At 47.7% G+C, this 18913-nt stretch overlaps 1 protein-coding gene across 1 annotated transcript in view; it reads left to right on the top strand.

The window, feature by feature from the left end:
• GALNT9 (polypeptide N-acetylgalactosaminyltransferase 9) overlaps positions 1 to 16169 on the top strand; it is an 87427-nt gene extending 71258 nt beyond the window's left edge. The window contains exons 5-6 of the mRNA XM_060269465.2: positions 12499 to 12666; positions 14424 to 16169. Of these exons, the coding sequence (XP_060125448.2) occupies positions 12499 to 12666; positions 14424 to 14570 (315 nt within the window). The 3' untranslated portion in view covers positions 14571 to 16169. The remainder of the gene's footprint in view (positions 1 to 12498; positions 12667 to 14423) is intronic.
• Positions 16170 to 18913: the final 2744 nt, after the last annotated feature.

Genomic DNA, 18913 nt, shown 5'->3' with positions numbered 1-18913 from the left:
AGTCCAACACCCTGCAATGCAGGAATCTCAGCTAAAGCATCCCTGGCCAGGGGCGTTGCAATAGGGGGGCGGGGGCAGGGCACCCCGGGCTCCACTCTGCGGGGGCAGCACGGCACCCCCTCGCCACCTCCACCGACGGCTACCGCATGTGCCCACCCCTCTCATCGCCGGAGCAGACAGGGCAACTTGCTCGGCTCGCGCTTTGATTTTGTCTGCTCGGGCGAGGCCCTCTCTGGCCTGCCCCTCGCCTCGCCTGAGCAGAAAGAATCAAAATGCGAGCCAAGCAAGCCGCGGCGCGGAGCGAGTTTTACAGGGCGGCTTGCTCGGCTTGTGCTTTGATTCTTTCTGCTCGCAGCATCAAACCCGCTCCATAGCACTCAGCATCGCTCTGTAGTGACGTAGGGATGTATCCCTATGTCACTACGGAGCGACACTGTGTGCTACAGAGCAGCGGTGGTGCTGGAGCTCAGCCACCATCAAACTGCGAGCAAGCCGTGGTGTGGAGCGAGGTTTACAGGGCGGCCCTGTAAAACTCACTCTGTGCCATGGCTTGCTCACAGTTTGACAGCAGTGGAGTTCCAGCGCCGCTGCAGCCAAACCCGCTCCGTAGCGTGCGTGCATGCAGCGTCCCTCTGTAGTGACGTAGGGACATGCTACGTCACTACGCAGCACTATGGAGGAACGCTGCATGCCAAGGGGCGGGGGGCCGCCCCTGGTACCAGGAGGGGGCTTGTGATGGCGCTGCCCCGGCAGGTGGCCATCCAACCTCTGCTTAAAAACCTCCAAGGAAGGAGAGTCCACCACCTCCTGAGGGAATCAGAAAGTTTTTCTGAATGTTTAGTTGGAATTTCCTTTCTTGCAACTTGAAGCCATTGGTTCGAATCCTACCCTCCAGAGCAGGAGAAAACAAACTTATTCCCTCTCCCGTGTGACAACCTTTCAGATACTGTATATTCCTGCATATAAGACTACTTTTTAACCCAGGAAAATCTTCTCAAAAGTCAGGGGCATCTTATACGCCGGGTCGTATTTCTTATACGGCAAGTATATCCCAAACTCTATATTTTAACTGGAAAAGTTGGGGGTCGTCTTATACGCCCAGTCGTCTTATATGCCAGAATATATGGTATTTGAAGATGGCTACCATATCTCCTATCAGCCTCCTCTTTTCCAGGCTAAACATACCCAGCTCCTTCAAGCACTCCTCGTAAGGCTTAGTTTCCGGATCCTTGATCATTTTGGTTGCCCTCCTTTGCACAAGTTGCACAGATGGAGAATCAATGCCAGTCAGAGTAGACAGTATTGAGCTAGACAGACCCAATGTTCTGATTCAGTATGAGGCCACTTCCTACATCCCTTCCTGTGTTGCTAGGCACCAGGTGTCCGGGGGCAGAATGGAGAGGTGTGGTCAGTATTGCTTCCAAGTTTTGACAGCGATGGAGCTCTGGCACTGCTGCAGCCAAACCCGGTCTGTAGCGCGCGTGCGCGCAGTGTCCCTCCATAGTGACGTAGGGAGTCACACCCTCTATGACCCCACCCTCAGTGAATCTTCCCCCTCACTGCAGCAGATCAAAAGAGCTCTTGTCAGTGGACCCCACACTGAGGGGCGGGTCCTCAGCAGATGCACAGGCATTCCAACCCTTGATGCCAGCTGTAACGGATTGGGCTGGCTTGCAATAGAACTCCAGGGTGTTAAGCGTTAAACCCAACCTCCTAGTTGATTGACGCATTCCATTCCTCAGGGGCGGGACTGCCACGAGTTTAAAGGGAATGGGGAGCAGTTATTTCAGTTGAGAGAGTTGAGAGGGTTTGGGGAGCGGGAGCGTGTGGGTGGTAGTGGTTATTAGAGTGTTTTGAGAGGTTTACCAGAACTATATTATCTAGCCTGAGATATTTGTAACTAAGATAATGCACTAAGAGCCTATACGAATGAAACCATAAAGAATTTTACATGTCCTCTAGTTAAATAAAGCTTTCTTAAATGTTATGTTAAAAACGGATGTGCCTTATTATTCCAGCAACGTATCCTAACTCAAAAAGGTGGTGACTGAAGAGAGGAGGCTAAACTAAACCAGAGGAGCAGGAAAATTGTTTATACCTCAAGGTGACGCACAGGGGAGGCGAGTGCCAGGGAAAGGGTGCCCACAAAGTAGCAAGAGTTGCTAGGGCAATCAGCTGCTGAGGTGAACCTTAGGTGAAAGGGAATCCTTACTGTGGGCCAAGTTATTTGGTGGCAGCGCCGGGATTGTCACATTATTTGGTGGCAACGCCCGGGTTCGTCGCACCAGCCCTGGGCATCGGGCATTCTTTCTTCATGCCCATTGAGATGTTATGCAAGAGCTCGAGCCACATAGCTCCGCAGAGATTTGAACCCAGGTGTCCCCAGTATACATCCTACACTTTTCATAATTCCATATACTATTGTTGCACTGTGTTGGGTCTATGGACTGCAATAAAACTGTGTAGGTGCTTGTGTTATTCATTCCACCACACTGGCTTTCAGTTCGTCTCTTGCAAAAGCAAAAACCCACGCAAAACATTTTATATTTTAAATGGATTTTTGTGTTACAGGAACTGTATGACACATTTTCTGTGCAAAGAAAATGCTAATGGGATGCACAGTTGTGCTGTTTCCATGTGCAGTCAAAACATGTCAGCTATTCCTCTGCCAACATCGTACACACATACACTTTGTACTTCCAGCTCACAATTAACATGCATTTGTGGATTTTATACACATTTTCATTATAAGGCATGTGGGGCTCTGGGTGAGCGATAGACTGAGTTTGGTAATGCAGCACCCCATCTCCCTCAATGAACCAGCCTCCACTGCCTAAAAGGGTGGTGGGATCTATGTCTTATAGCAGAGGTTGGACAGCCACCTGTTGGGGGTGCTAACTCTGGTTTTCCTGCATTGAGCAGGAAGTTGGACTGGGTGGCCTACCAGCACCTTCCCAACTCTATGATACTATGTATTCACTTCCTCCCATATCCCACCAGTCCCAAGGCTGTCAATCCATCTCCCTTCTGCACCCTGTGCATTTCAGGTCTTTAGTCATCATGGCCACATCCAATCCTTTAAATACTGATTTAATCTTCTCAGGACCCACAGGGATTTCAGCCCATATATTCATATCTCTAGGCTTGGATTTTGAATCATTTCTTTAATTATTATTATTATTTTCATTCTAAACCATTCCTCTGCATTTTGCCCTAGCCATTCAAAGACGACGACGATTATTTTATTCCGTGTGCCTTGAGGTTTTAAAAGAAAATCTCTTCTGATCATGCTTCTATTGCTATTCCTTACTTTTTAATGAAAATCTGATACCATTTAAATCCCAGATGGTCCCCCTCCCCACATAACTCTCCTCCCACAGTGCCATTTTAGCACTTTCTGATGTGTCTTCCAAATTGGAACGGCATTAATGAATTGTCACTCATGCATTCATGCATAAATAATTCTGACCTTATCACCCACCAAACAATTACCTGAAGTTTAGCCGTATATGTTATTGGTTTGGACTGGGGGTGTCAGCTTGAACATTAATATTACAGGCAAAAACTATGTGTGTGTTCCCTTTTTAATTGTTGCAGCTGAACCAACTGGGTGCTCTGTTGTCACTGTCACAACATCCATCTTGGATGGGCTTGTGGCACTTTCAGCAGCAAATTTGGCCTTTGATAAATCTGGGTGGGGGGAGGAAGAGAGAAACAGAAAAGAGCCACTTAATTAGATTCAAATAAGGTTTTCGTGCAGAGTCCTATTTAGCAAGATGCTGACACAAGTTCATCTGGCTTTCAATTACGCCGGGCATTTTCCTGTTGGCCAAACAAAAGGGGCCATCCTCATCCCCCAAGAACCTGCCTTGTACCAAAGGAACACGATGAGGGGAAATGGTTCTGGCTGTCCTATATTTTTCTGACAATGTCTTGGCCTAATGATATTGTTGTGCGCCACCCCAATCTCCAAGTGGAATTCCCAGGGTTCTAGGCGCTTGCCCAGGGTTCATGTTTCCTTTGGAGAATGAGGCACAGAGGAGACTGTGGTGTCTTTGTGATGTGTGGTTTATTCACACATATATACGGCCTGAGCCTACGATGGAAGGCTTCACAGCATCAACACTCCAATAGGGTCTTGTTTCTCCTGTAGCCACAGCCTTGGATTCAAACAGAAATCAGCCATTTTTTTTCCTTTGCCTTTCCAGCCTGCTCCCCCCCCCCTTCTTTCCACCACACACAACTCTGCCCTAAGACCACTTCATGAGGAAACTAGCCTGTCTTATATTTTAACACTTATTAGGATTACAGTGGTACCTTGACTTACGAACAACTCGACAACCGAATTTTCCGACTTACGAATGGGGCAAATAGCCGTGCGCTTACAAATGTCTCGACATCCGAAAGGAAACCGCGGCGGTTTTATATAGGGATTTTTGACTTACGAATTTTTAGATAGGGCTGCTTCGACTTAACGGATTTTTCCATTTCCAATGCATTCCTATGGGAAATCGCATTTCCAACGGCGTTTTTCGACTTACGAATTTTTCGACTTACGAAAGTGCCTTTGGGACGGATTAAATTTGTAAGTCGAGGCACCACTGTATAGGAATTAGAATTCTGATACCCACAAAGTCATAGCACTATTTTTTGATGGTGTTTGTTTTATTGAAATAAATAGCAACATCAATAGATAGGTTGGTTAAAGGGGGGGGGGTGAATCACATTCCAAGGTCCTGTCTGAACTGTACAGTTTTTTTAAAAAAAATGTCTGAAAAGGAAAAGGGGTATCAAGTTCTACTGGCAGGGAGTTCCACAGGGAAGAGAGTTCCTCATTAAAAACTCAATCCATGATTATTGAACCCCAAGGGTGTGGGCAACCACCAAAAGTTTCCCATTGGAAGTTCTCAGCAACTGAGGTGGACTATAAGGAATCAGGTGGTACTTTGGGCCACATCCAATTTTAGCCCCGCTCAGAGTTGTTGTTTAGTCGTTTAGTCGTGTCCGACTCTTCGTGACCCCATGGACCATAGCACGCCAGGCACTCCTGTCTTGCACTGCCTCCCGCAGTTTGGTCAGACTCATGTTCGTAGCGTCGAGAACACTGTCCAACCATCTTGTCCTCTGACGTCCCCTTCTCCTTGTGCCCTCAATCTCCTAGTGCGCTCAGAGTAGACCCTTGAAATTAGTGGGCATGATAAACTTAGGTCTATTTGTTGTAATGGATCTACTCCAAGTACATCTTAGTTAACCACAACCCTTTGTGAATTAACAAAATGGCATTGAACCTGGCCTGGAGGCAAATTGGCAATAATTATAACAGCCACAGCCACCCTCAAAGCATCTTGTATTGGAATCATAGAATTATAGAGTCGGAAGGAAACTCCAAGGATTTTCTTACTCCAACTCCCTTCCTTGCACTTTATCTTCCAGAGAACGTTCCCCTGGGCTTTGATTTCCTCTCTCTTCCCCCCCCCCCCTGCCCTCCATACCAGAAAAGCTGGATGAAATATCGTACGCATGTGAGCCAAGACATCTGGTTAATTAGGATAGTCTGGAAATGGGACTGCCATCTGAATCCAAGGGTGCTAAATATGCCCCAACGATAGCAGCTGATGCCAGAAGAAGAAGAAGAAGAAGAAGAAGAAGAAGAAGAAGAAGAAGAAGAAGAAGAAGAAGAAGAAGAAGAAGAAGAAGAAGAAGAAGAAGAAGAAGAAGAAGAAGAAGAAGAGGAGGAGGAGGAAGAGGAAGAAGAGGAGGAAGAGGAAGAGGAAGAGGAAGAGGAAGAGGAAGAGGAAGAAGAAGAAGAAGAAGAAGAAGAAGAAGAAGAAGAAGAAGAAGAAGAAGAAGAGGAGGAGGAAGAGGAAGAGGAAGAGGAAGAGGAAGAAGAAGAAGAAGAGGAAGAGGAAGAGGAAGAGGAAGAGGAAGAGGAAGAGGAAGAAGAAGAAGAAGAAGAAGAAGAAGAAGAAGAAGAAGAAGAGGAGGAGTAGTAGTTGGAGGAGGAGGAGGAGTTTGGATTTGATATCCCGCTTTATCACTACCCTAAGGAGTCTCAAAGCGGCTACCATTCTCCTTTCCCTTCCTCCCCCACAACAAACACTCTGTGAGGTGAGTGGGGCTGAGAGACTTCAAAGAAGTGTGACTAGCCCAAGGTCACCCAGCAGCTGCATGTGGAGGAGCGGAGACACGAACCCGGTTCCCCAGATTACAAGTCTACTGCTCTTAACCACTACACCACACTGGCTCTCAGGAGGTGCTGAGATCAGGGGTATTGCCCCATGTGGTGAGCCACTGAATTGCACATGGCAGCTTCTCAGTGAAGTACCGGTACCTTCAGGCCTTGGACTGCTTCTGCCCACCCAGGTTGGCTTCTGGATCATCCTGGAGTTCCTGACTCTTGGTTTTCTCCCCTGGCTGCTGGTTTCCAGCTCCTGGAGTTCCTGGGGCTGCTGCGCACGTACAGAGCATAGCAAGCCACCTATTGATTGAATGCAGGCAGGTGGAAGTTTGCTTTGCACTTTCAAACCAGCTTCAGGTTGGCGTGAGAAATGTTTCCGTGCCAGATGGGGACCGTCTCTGTGCCTGAAGGATGAGGGATGGGTTTTTAATGTTTGATGCTTTATTATGCTTTACAAATCCTGTAAGTGGCTGGGGAAACCCAGCCAGATGGGCGGGGTATAAATAATGAAATTATTATTGCGATGGTGATGATTATTTGCGTGTCTGCTTAACATCGTCTGCTGCTAGCTGTCAGACCTCTTCACACTCTCTGCCTGAGCATCCTTGAGAGAGGCTGTTGCAGCTGCAGCCCCCACACCAAATTAATTTTGCAAATTGTGATGAGATGAGAGCAGCTTTTTCGGCTTTGTGAACGTTAGTTAACTCAGCTACATAAGAATGATCCCAGCCCTTTGCTACCATGGACTGCAAGAAGATCAAACCTATCAGAGACATCACCTTGCCAACAAAGGTCCGTATAGTTAAAGCTATGGTTTTCCCAGTAGTGATGTATGGAAGTGAGAGCTGGACCATAAAGAAGGCTGATCGCCGAAGAATTGATGCTTTTGAATTATGGTGCTGGAGGAGACTCTTGAGAGTCCCATGGACTGCAAGAAGATCAAACCTATTCATTCTGAAGGAAATCAGCTCTGAGCGCTCACTGGAAGGACAGATCCTGAAGCTGAGGCTCCAATACTTTGGCCACCTCATGAGAAGAGAAGACTCCCTGGAAAAGACCTTGATGTTGGGAAAGATGGAGGGCACAAGGAGAAGGGGACGACAGAGGACGAGATGGTTGGACAGTGTTCTCGAAGCTACGAACATGAGTCTGACCAAACTGCAGGAGGCAGTGGAAGACAGGAGTGCCTGGCGTGCTCTGGTCCATGGGGTCACAAAGAGTCGGACACGACTAAACGACTAAACAACTTTGCTATCTGCAAAATGTTCTGCTGAGATAAAATAATAATAAAAAGCACCACATCTTCATGGTGGGGGCTCACCATTTCTTGCAAAATAGGATTTGCAAATTATTATTATTATTATTATTATTATTATTATTATTATTATTTAAAAACCTAATGGTGAAGAACACCTCTGCTGCATGGTCAAGATAGTTCTCAGAAGGAAAACCTTTGTCTGCTAGGATGGGGGACCTGTAGCCCTACATGTGTTGTGGGGCTACAGATTCCATAATCCCTGATCATTCACAGTGTTGGTTGGGGCTGATGGGAGTTAGAGCCCTTCATCATCTGGAGGGCCAGCAGATTCCCAGCTGGCCGTGTTTCCTGATTTGAAAAAGTCCCATTCCAGCATTAACCTCAAGATGTCTTTCCCTTTGATTTAATTGAAGTGTGAGAAGATGGGGTGGCAGGCTTCCAAGTGCCTGAGATTGGTAGGATCAGGATGACTAATTTTGCTTTTTAAGGGAACTCCTTCCTTTTAAAAAACAAACAACCCTTTCTGCACTGGCTTTTAAATAACAGTAACAACAACAATAATGACCAGTTCTTAGGAGCACATTTGACAGCCTTCCTGACTTCTCATACTTATGGGGCAGCCCAGCCAAGGACTTAATGGGTTTTTCAGGGGATTCATGTTAAATGAAAAACAAAAGCAGAGAATCCTGCACCCCGGACACAAGAATTTCACTGAATTTTCTACCCTTTCAGTAATTTTCAAATCCAATTTCTTTTCTCATGACTAGGAGAGAGAGAGAGAGAGAGAAGAGAGAGAAGAGAGAGAGAAACAAAATAAAATTTCAGCACAGCACTAGTGGAAAGTGTGAATGTTCTGTACAACAGGGAAGAGTTATAGCTCAGTAATAGAGAATGCACAAGGGTTCGGGCTCAATCACTGGCATCTCCAAAAAAGAGCTGGAAAATAATCCTGTCCTGAAAACCTGGAGAGCCACTGTCAGTCTGTGTAGATAATAGTGTTAAGAGGGGTTGGGGGGGGGGGGCAAGGGGATTCAGTCTGGATGGTGTCCTTGGATCCATTCCAGGCCTATGATCCTGTATCCAGTGAGGGTTAGAATCCAGTAGAGGAGGTTGCTGAACTCATGAGACAAGTTTCTTTGTAAGACAATGAGCTTAGCTGGCCATGTCTTAAGTGCTCTCATCCTCATGTTAAAGAATGAGCTAAGTTGCAATAGCTGCAGCTAAGTGATGGTGAACAATAGGCCAAATAGTGGCTGGGCTGAAAAGTTGTGTGTGTGTGTGTGTGTGTGTGTGTGTGTGTGAGAGAGAGAGAGAGAGAGAGAGAGAGAGAGAGAGAGAGTGATGGATGGATGGATGGATGGATGGATGGATGGATGGATGGATGGAAGAAGGCTGGAAGCTGGAGATGCAGAGTTGCTTGCACTGGTGAAGGAATGGGGGTGCGGAGGGAGCAGACCGCCCCAGGCACCACTGTTCCAGCATGGTGCCATCGCGGCGCCCCCCCCAGACATGCACCGTGCACCCCTCCTTTTGCCCTGGGCACCATGCCCCCAGAACGCACACCACAGCCCTGCAAGCGGCTCGCCACGCCCCCCAGGATGCACATCATGTCCCCCAGGGGCGCCAGCCATGCCTCCGCCTGCTCTCTGCCCCCAGTAGCAGAGCATGCAGCTTTGAACTGGTTGCTTTTACAGTGGTACCTTGGTTCTTGAATGGCTTAGTTGTCGAACAAATTGGCTCCCAAACACCGCAAACCCGGAAGTTAAGTGTTCTGGTTTGTGAATGTTTTTTTGGAACCCAAATGTCCGATGCGGCTTCAGTTTGAGTTCAGGAAGCTCCTGCAGCCAATTGGAAGCCATGCCTTGGTTTTCAAACGGTTTCAGGAATCAAGCAGACTCCCGGAACGGATTAAGTTCAAGAACCAAGGTTCCACTGTACTGCACTGGACTTTGGGGCTCCTCTGGTTACCTAACAGAGAATCCAGCTCTGCAGGCATGTTAATGCTGTGAGCTCCTCCATCCTATGCTCAGATTCATACCTGCCAAGTCTCCCGCTGAAAATGCTGGTTCAGCAGCGGCGCGGCACCGGAAGTTGCGTAGAAGCAACTTCCGGGGCTGCTCTGCCCATGTGTGGGCACCGGAAATCGGGCAGGGTGGCACCGGAAGTCACTTCTATGCATGCCCAGCAGCCATCTTGGCGGCAGCTGCCGCCATGTGGCCACCACCAAGATGGCTGCCAGCATGCGTAGAAGTGACTTCTGGTGCCGCCCTGCCCGATTTCCGGTGCCCACACATGGGCAGAGCGGCACCCAAAATGAAACCTCCCTGGCAGGTAGGAAATCCGGGGGATTTCCAGGATTTTTCTCCATTCGGGAGAATAGCGGGAAACGGATTAAAATCCGGGGGTTTCCCGTGAAAAACGGGGTACTTGGCAGCTAAGCTCAGATTGTATACATGTGTAAATAAAGCCACATATGCTAAAGACACCACAGTCTCCGCTGACCTCCGTTTCCACGAAAACCAAACCCTTAGTAAGTTCCTGGAACCCCTGGAGTCTCTCACTGCCCAGAGGTTGGGGTGGCCTGTAAACAATACTTGGTGGAATGGACCCCTGGTTTGACTCTGTAGAAGGCAGCTACCTATCTTCCGAAAAAGAATAAGAAAGAATAATGTGGGTATCATACTGCATCAGTTCCCCTTTGGAAACAGAACTAAAAAAACCCAGAACTCCAGGCTTGGTGGGGTTTATAAGCACTCTTTAGGGGAAACTCCAATGGTTCTGAGAAATGCTGCCTTCAAGATATAGCACCAGCTCCCCTCTTACTTGCTTTTACAACCCTGCCCCCCACAGTAAGACCCCACTGCAATCAGTACATTAAGGGGGGGGAAACCTTGCATCTCCCCAGCACATTCAATTTCCTTCCCTCCTGGTGCCTTGCATTTGCTCCGCAGATGGCTTCTTTATTAAGAACAGCTTCCGACATGCAATCTAGTCATTTAAAAAAGGAGAACAAAGAGTGAATTCCAAAGGGCATTCTACTCCTACAGGAAAGATTAGCATATTATGTGCTGGTTGTGTTAAGCCATTACTGCTTGCAAGCAGCGGTATGCATGAACTTTCTTTCCCAATCCCCCCCCCTTCCCTTTTCTTCCGTTCTTTTCTTTTCAAAGAGCCCTAAAGTAACAGATGCCATTTGTGGGACCTCTGCATATTCATAGGCAGGGCTGTTTTCGCTCCATGTTAAAATGAATGCAGAATTCCCTACTATGGCATTTCAGAAAGCCATCGTGGAAAGATGGGCTCTGGGGGTGGGGAAGCGGTCGAGCATCTGCTCTGCATGCAGAAGGGTCAGAAAGGTCTGAAACATGAGAGGCACCGCCAGTCAGGGTTGTCTTCAACCTTTGTAGGCCCAGGATTCACTTTTAACCCAAACATGTGTTTGGGGACCCATTTCTTAATCTTTTACTATACAGTGTTACCTTGGTTCTCAAACGCCTTGGCAGGCACTCAAGCAACTTGGAACCCAAACACTGCAAACTCGGAAGTAAGTGTTCCAGTTTGCGAACCTTTTGCGGAAGCTGAATGTGCTACGTTTTGGGTGTTACACTTCCGATTTGAGTGCCACACTTCCGTTTTGAGTGTTACTCCGAGGTCTGTCTGTTTTTGCTATTTACAGTATTTTGCGTTTTTGTTTTTGCGGCTCTTTTTGTTTTTGTAACTGTGTGGATCCCAGTTCAGCTACTGATTGATTGATTGTGTGACTGCAGTACATTGTTTATTGCTTTCATTTTATGGATCAATGGTCTCGTTATAGTACAGGCATGTCCAACAGGTAGATCGTGATCTACCGGTAGATCACTGGACGTCAATGGTAGATCACCAGGAGATCAGTGGCTCCCCCCCAAAGAAGCTAAAAAACTTTGGCTCCCCTAAAAAAACTCAAAACCTTTGTCCTGCACCCCTAAAATAACCCGAACCACCCAAAAAAAAAGCTCAGTGTCGCTTTCCTCCTTCCTAAAGAAGCTCAACAACTTTGACATGAACCCCAAAAAACAGGGCTTTCCTTTAAAAAAGCCTCAACAACTTTGACATGAACCCCCCAAAAGGGGGTAGATCACTGACAGTTTTTAACTCTGTGAGTAGATCGCAGTCTCTTGGAAGTTGGCCACCCCTGTATAGTAAAATTCATGTTAAACTGCTGTTTTAGGGATTGTTTTTAAAAGTTTGGAATGGATTAATCCATTTTGCATTACTTTCTATGGGAAAGCGCACCTGGTTTTGGAATGCTTTGGTTTTGGAACGGGCTTCCGGAACTGATTAAGTCTGAGAACCAAGGTACCACTGTATATGTGCAAGGTGGTAGTCCTTCTGTTGTGACCCACCTTGGATCAGAACATCACCTGCTACTGGATGCAAAGGAGCACCCTGCAGTCAACAGAACTGAACTCTCTGCTATCCAGTTGGTGAGTAGGACAAGGGTGCTATCTCACCCTCAGGATTGTGGGTGCCTGCCTCTGCTTCTGAGGCACACACACACAGGCACATAGGGCCGGCTCTACGGCCAGGCTGGGTGGCACAGGGCGCCACAGCGCCAGCCCGCCAGGGGGGGCGCCACGCAGCCGCGCAGCAAGCCCGCCCGCCCGCCCGCAGCTGAGCCTGGCCGCCCGCCCGGCCGCCGCGCTGGAAAATGTAGAGGGAGAACATAGCCAACATGGCTCATACATGGCCATCGGGAGTCTTATCATCCATGAATTTATCTAATCCTTTGTGAGTACCAATTCCATAGTTTAACCACAAGCTTTTTGAAGAAGTCCTTTGTTTTCCCTGTCCTGACTCTTCCGACAGTCAGTTTTGCAGGATGTCATAGACAGCTAGCATTAAGAGAGAGGGAGAAAAACAACTCTCTCTGTCTACTCACACGTCTGGCGGTTTAGGGAAAGAGTTATACTAATCCAAAGAGTTGCAATTGCAAGGCAAGCTTGACCTTTAGCACTTCTTGCTTTTTCAGAAATGCCTCATGGCTTGCTTGACTGCAGCCTTCTCTGTTTCAATTTGGTTCCAGCTTGTTCGTTACAGCTCTGAAGGACTTCTGCAACTGGGCCCGCTGGGATCTACTGCATTTCTGCCTGACTCCAAATGTCTCGTCGATGATGGGAAAGGAAGGACCCCCACTCTGAAGAAATGTGAAGACACGTTGAGGCCAGCACAGAGACTGTGGGATTTTACACAGGTATTTTAGCCAGCTGTGCATGCAAGCGGGGCCTGTCACAAAATATCACAGTGTTTTGTGTTTGTGTTCAGGATTCTCAGTAGTCTGTCCCATCGCCCTTTCCCCAGGTTTGTGACTACCCCTCATCAGGGACAGACTTCAGAAATCTTTTGCAGTGGCATCGCTAGCCTTCTGGCTGCCCGGGGCAGCAAACCAGAAGGCACCCCGCCGGGGGGCAGGGCATCCGTCACGCGCATGCATCGCATGTCACGATGCACAACGCACACGTCACACTACGGAGTGGGTTGCCAGGGGGCGGTGCTCCAGCGCCCGGATCCGAGGATCCAGGCGCTGGAGCACCACTGTTGGCAACCCGCTCCGTAGCGCAACGTGCGCTTCTTCCCACTCAGGCGGAGTGGCGAGGGGCATCAGCGGAGACGCTCCTCACCGCTCCGTCTAAGTAGGAAGAAGCACAAAGCAAGCGGCAAGCCGATCCATAGGGAGCTTTGTCTTCTTCCTACTCAAGCGGAGGCGGAGTGGGGAGGGGGCACCGCGCTGCCCCCCGCAGCTGTGCTACCTCCCGCAGCCGCGCTGCCCCCCGCTGACTGGAGCCCTCCCCCCGCCCCCCTATTGCGATGCCCCTGATCTTTTGTAATATGGCATCCAAAGTGAGCCCAAAAGTTGGCGCCGCCAAATGTATCTTCCCAGTTATGGATCTTCTCAATTTTGCGCCCCCTCAGTTCATTGGCCTGTGCAGCAGAATCACCCGCACCACCCTAAATCCGGCACTGCGCCCATGTTCTGACAGAGTTTTTGTTTGGTTTTGTTGCCAAAGGCAGCGTTTCTTTTGAATTAAAAGTCAAAAGATTTCAGTTGTGGGTGAAGACTTTGGGCTTTCATAGTTGCACAACTGCTGGGAATTGCAAACACGGAGTGTTGCTGTTGCACTCAGGTCTTATTTTCAGGCACCCCATTATTATTATTATTATTATTATTATTATTATTATTATTATTATTATTACCCTGCTCATCTGGCATCTGAGTTGGCTGCTGTGTAAACATGTGGCTGAACTAGATGGACTTTAGCCTGATTCATCAGGGCTCTTTGATTCCTAGCTAATATTGATAGGCTTAGGTAAAAGGTAAAGGGACCCCTGACCATTAGGTCCAGTCGTGACCGACTCTGGGGTTGCGCGCTCATCTCGCATTATTGGCCGAGGGAGCCGGCGTACAGCTTCCAGGTCATGTGGCCAGCATGACAAAGCCGCTTCTGGAGAACCAGAGCAGCACATGGAAACGCCGTTTACCTTCCCGCTGTAGCGGTTCCTATTTATCTACTTGCACTTTGACGTGCTTTCGAACTGCTAGGTTGGCAGGAGCTGGGACCAAGCAACGGGAGCTCACCCCGTCACAGGGATTCGAACCGCCGACCTTCTGATCAGCCAGCCCTAGGCTCAGTGGTTTAACCCACAGCGCCACCTGGGTCCCTTTTACATAAATAATAGGTGATAAATAATTGGCTTCCACCAATCTCACAGCACTTCCTTTCGTACTTAATATGCCTATCTGTATTTCATTACTATTCTTATCTTAATACACACACACACACACACACACACACACATTTTCCTTTCCATTCACGAGATCATTCTAAACACAGCCAGATTTTCACCCTTGAACCTTGTTTTTCGAAATATTCATTCAGACAGTCCCATTCCTCCTTGACTATATTTTCTGGTTTACGTCTTATTATGTATTCGTTTCTTTCACCCCTACAGAATGGCCCAATTATCAGCCGAGACACTGGCCGGTGTCTAGAAGTAGAGATGTCCAAGGATGCCAACTTTGGGCTCCGATTAGTCGTACAAAGATGCTCGGGGCAGAAATGGATGATCAGAAACTGGATCAAGCATGGCCGGCATTGATCTAGAGCTGGGAAGATGCTTACTCTTCTGGAGTCCTTTGACCAGTACGTGGGCGCCCCTCCAAGAGATTCAGGTTAAAGAGGACTATTGCGATGAGAAGACGACAGCTCATTGAAGGAGAAGGATTACTGCTGGGCACATGTTGTTTTATTTTATTTTTAAAGAAAGGAAAGATGGAGACTGGCATTCCACCTAAGGCCTCAGAAGTGATACACCTGTACCTAGACCGTATCATTTCAGACTAGGGCTTATAGGCACACATGATACAATCATCTCTCCATTAAGGAAAAGAAATCCCTGCATATAGAAAACTAGCATGTCAGGGGGGAAACTCATCTCTTTGATATGCTCTTTTCTAAGTTCAATAAGTTCTAAGTTCCTAAGGAGGAACTTTCAATCACGTGAGTCTGAAGTGGCATAGTCCGAGCAATGGTTTACCACCTTGGTGAGAGCTGAGCCTAACCTATCCTCATAACAGTGGATGCCCAAGAAAGACTTGTGCAAGCTTTCTGCTTTTTTGGAACTCAGTTGGAGAGGAACCACAGAAGCCAGACCACTTTCTGGGAGGAAACAGGAGGGCAGCCATGTTTGGGTCAGGTTTGCAGGACAGATCAGTCTCGTGCCTGACTGAAGAAGGTCCCTGGGGCAGAAGGATCTGTTAGCTTTAAGTTGCTGACCGATGCACAACTCTAATGGTGAACAGAACCGTGTGCCTTTTATACTGTACTTCCTATCCAAGCGGACTGGGGAAATCCCGCCTCTTCAGCATGTCTGAACAATAACAATGTCGTCTGAACAATGACGACAACAAAATACTCTGTAAATAAATTACACTGCAAAAGAAAGAAAAGAAAATTTAATGTTTCCAGAGTGTTTGCCTTGGAGTCTCAGTTTAATTGTTCCGGGGGGCAAAGAGAGTGGGAACAGATGGGGCATTTTTAGAACAGTGGGGCTGCTCCATTCATCTGGAAGCAAATTCGGGGGGGGGGGAATCCACCAGTCTCAAGAGCAGATTTGTGCTTTTTAAACACCTGTATTGAATAGGGCAAAGGGCAGGCCCAGTGCTTTCACAAGGCACACTGCAATAGCTGCCAGTGCTCTGTGAGGCCCCACCCCTGGGCACCATTTATATTTTACTGCCCCCACCCACCCAGTGAGCAGCTTCTGGCTGCCATCCCCCTTTCGTTCCCACACTCCTGAATATGAAGGTCACACGCACACCATATATTTAAAACACTACTATACCACTTTGTTTAATAATTAAGAATGCCTGTCTCCATAATAGTCGAAAAGTGCATTTATTTCAGTAATGGAACTTATTGTTCTTTATCTTTCTTTTAATTTTTACAAATGCTTTCTTTTGCAAATTCCACAGCAATAAAACAAATAGTTACAATAATACAGACAAAAATAAACATCACTATTACATTTCATTAATTGCATTCCATTTATAACCGACCCGCCTAACGACAAATAATTACAATTGCAACAAATAAAGGCTTGACATATCTTGCTTTGCATGTCATGCATCTATCTCATATATTGGTTTCACCTTTTAAGTTGCGTTACTGAAATAAATGCACTTTTCAACGATATTCTAATTTCCCGAGTTTCACCTGTATTTTGTGGCTGGGGTGGGTGGGGGTGTTGCGGGGTGACTGTTTTGTGTGGGTTTTCCGAGGATTTCCCCAGCATCAGCGGAGGTTGGTCCACTGGAGCACTGCTCCACAAACCTCACCTGGACCTCACCTGCCTGCCTTCCTATTTACTGCCAGTCCAGGGGCTGGCATTGGCTTGTCAGCTTCCTCCTCCTTCCTCCTCTCTGTGTTGCTGTTGTAGAACTCAGCAGTGGGGCGGCGGATGAGGAGAAAAGTAGTATTCATTGCCTCTGCCTCTCATTGGTTCTGACTTCTTTGCTGGCTTCTCCTTGCCTTCTGTCTCACCACACCCAACTGTCGCTGCCCAGAATTATCCTTCAGAAAGCACCAAGATAATAAAGGGTCTGGAAACCAAGCCTTGAGGGAGTCAGGTATGTTTAGCACGGAGAAGAGGTGATATGGTTGCCATCTTCAAAGATCTGAAGCATCTTTCCTGCTGCTCTGCAGGGTAGGAAATGAACCAGTAGATCCAAATGACAAGAACGGAGGTTTCGACGGAACTTCAGGAAAAGCTTTCTGACGGCAAGAGCTGTTTGACAAGATGGCCTCAGAAGGTGGTGAACTCTTCATCATCAGAGCTTTTTAGACAGAACTTGGGTGGCCATCTGTAGGGGGTTCCTTAGCTGTGATTCCTGCATTGCAGGTGGTTGGACTAGATGATCCTAGAGGTCCCTTCCAATTCCACGATTCTATGAATGGGGCGTAACGTACTTTAAGACAGCTGCAGATCGAAACAGCATGGGATGGGACAGGATAACTACACAATCACAACCCTGCTGTGGGGCTTCTGATTTGAAATTTGATACTGATTTGATATTGCTTTGCACTAGTCCTTTCCCCCCGACAAGAGATGGGAGGTTCCAGGCACAGGAGATTTAGGTTATCTGCATAATATTCCTTTATTTCTTAATGTGTGAGCAGAGCACAGTAGAAGCAAAGGTCTGTTTATTGAGTGTATAGCCAAGCTTTATTCCACTTGACAGCATGCAGAGTTTTTACACTCTGTTACGAGATGGTTGGACAGTGTTCTCGAAGCTACGAACATGAGTTTGACCAAACTGCGGGAGGCAGTGCAAGACAGGAGTGCCTGGCGTGCTATGGTCCATGGGGTCACGAAGAGTCGGACACGACTAAACGACTAAACAACAACAACAATGTTATCCGCATGTGAGATTCGCTAGACTGAGAGATAGGGGCTTACCGAGTGAGCTTTGCCAACAAAGCCCTCTTTTCACATCCTATCCAAAGTCAACACCCAGGCTCCTACATCCCCGAAATAGCAGGGTAGAAACATCAAAACTCTCTAGGATGCTTTGGCACTTCAGTCTCCTGTTCTTCAGTCTCCATCTGATGCTATCCAAATTCAAACTTTCTCAGAACTTACGTTCTCCCTTTCCCACTTGCTAGTGGGGGAATCTCTTTCCAAAGGCTGAGGAGAGATTCCAGCATATAAAGGGAAGCATGCCAAGTCATTAAATGTCAGGGACTGGTTGGACCAGTGCCAGATTTACGTATAAGCTAAACAAGCTATAGCTTAGGGCCCCACTCTTTTGGGGGGCCCCTAAGAAAATTTTAAAGGGAAAAAATGGATGTACATTTCCAAAGTATAAGATAAAAAACAAATAAAATAAAACCTACATACAGTTAGAGCTTAATAATTATTTCACTATTAATATACTTCTTCTTAATTGAATTTCAGTTCAACAATTACTTTGATAAAATTTTGTTATGTGCAAATGGCTTTAGATACCTATTAGGTCCATAAATTACCTAATAATAATAATAATAATAATAATAATAATAATAATAATAGTAATAATAATAATTTATTATTTATACCCCGCCCATCTGGCCGGGTTCCCCCAGCCACTCTGGGCGGCTTCCAACAAAACACTAAAATACAGAAATCCATCAAACATTAAAAGCTTCCCTAAACAGGGCTGCCTTGAGATGCCTTCTAAAGGTCTGGTAATTGTTGTTCTCTTTGACCTCTAGTGGGAGGGCATTCCACAGGGTGGGTGCCACTACCGAGAAGGCCCTCTGCCTGGTTCCCTGTAACTTGGCTTCTCGTAGCGAGGGAACTGCCAGAAGGCCCTCGGCACTGGACCTCAGTGTCCGGGCAGAACGATGGGGGTGGAGACGCTCCTTCAGGTATATATTCATATAGCATATATTCAACACAAAAAACAGTGACAATATGTTGTTGACAAAGGACAGCTGGGACATCTAAAGGGCCCCATGATCCAGTGGCGAACGGTGCCATTTGGCTGCCTGGGGTGACACCACCTGTGACCGGGGCATTGCTCTGCAGCACGCATGCGTCCTGACGTCACAATGCACGATGTGCGCGCTAGGACGAGCCAGGATGGACTGCGCATGTCCACACATGCGCAGTCCGTCCAGGTTGGCACTGCTGCTCTGCTCGGCTGGCGTGTTCTGAAGCAGAGTGCGCTACGGAGCGGGTTGCTGGGCAGCGGTGGCAGTGGCAAACTGTGAGCACGCTGCAGAGAGGCTTGCTCGCGGTTTGCTGGCGCCCCCGCCCAACAACCCACTCTGTAGCGCACTCTGCTTCTTCCTGCTCGGGAGGAGGAGGCAAGGGGTGGGCCAGGGGCCAGGAGCTCTGCTCCCGCCAGAGTGGTGGAGCTAGGGGCGGCCCACCCCCTTCGCCCCGCCCTTGCTACGCAC

The sequence above is a fragment of the Zootoca vivipara genome, chromosome 16 (assembly GCF_965207765.1).
Source record: "Zootoca vivipara chromosome 16, rZooViv2.hap1.1, whole genome shotgun sequence".
NCBI classification, from domain to species: Eukaryota; Metazoa; Chordata; class Lepidosauria; order Squamata; family Lacertidae; genus Zootoca; species Zootoca vivipara.
This window is presented reverse-complemented; position numbering and strand designations above follow the sequence as displayed.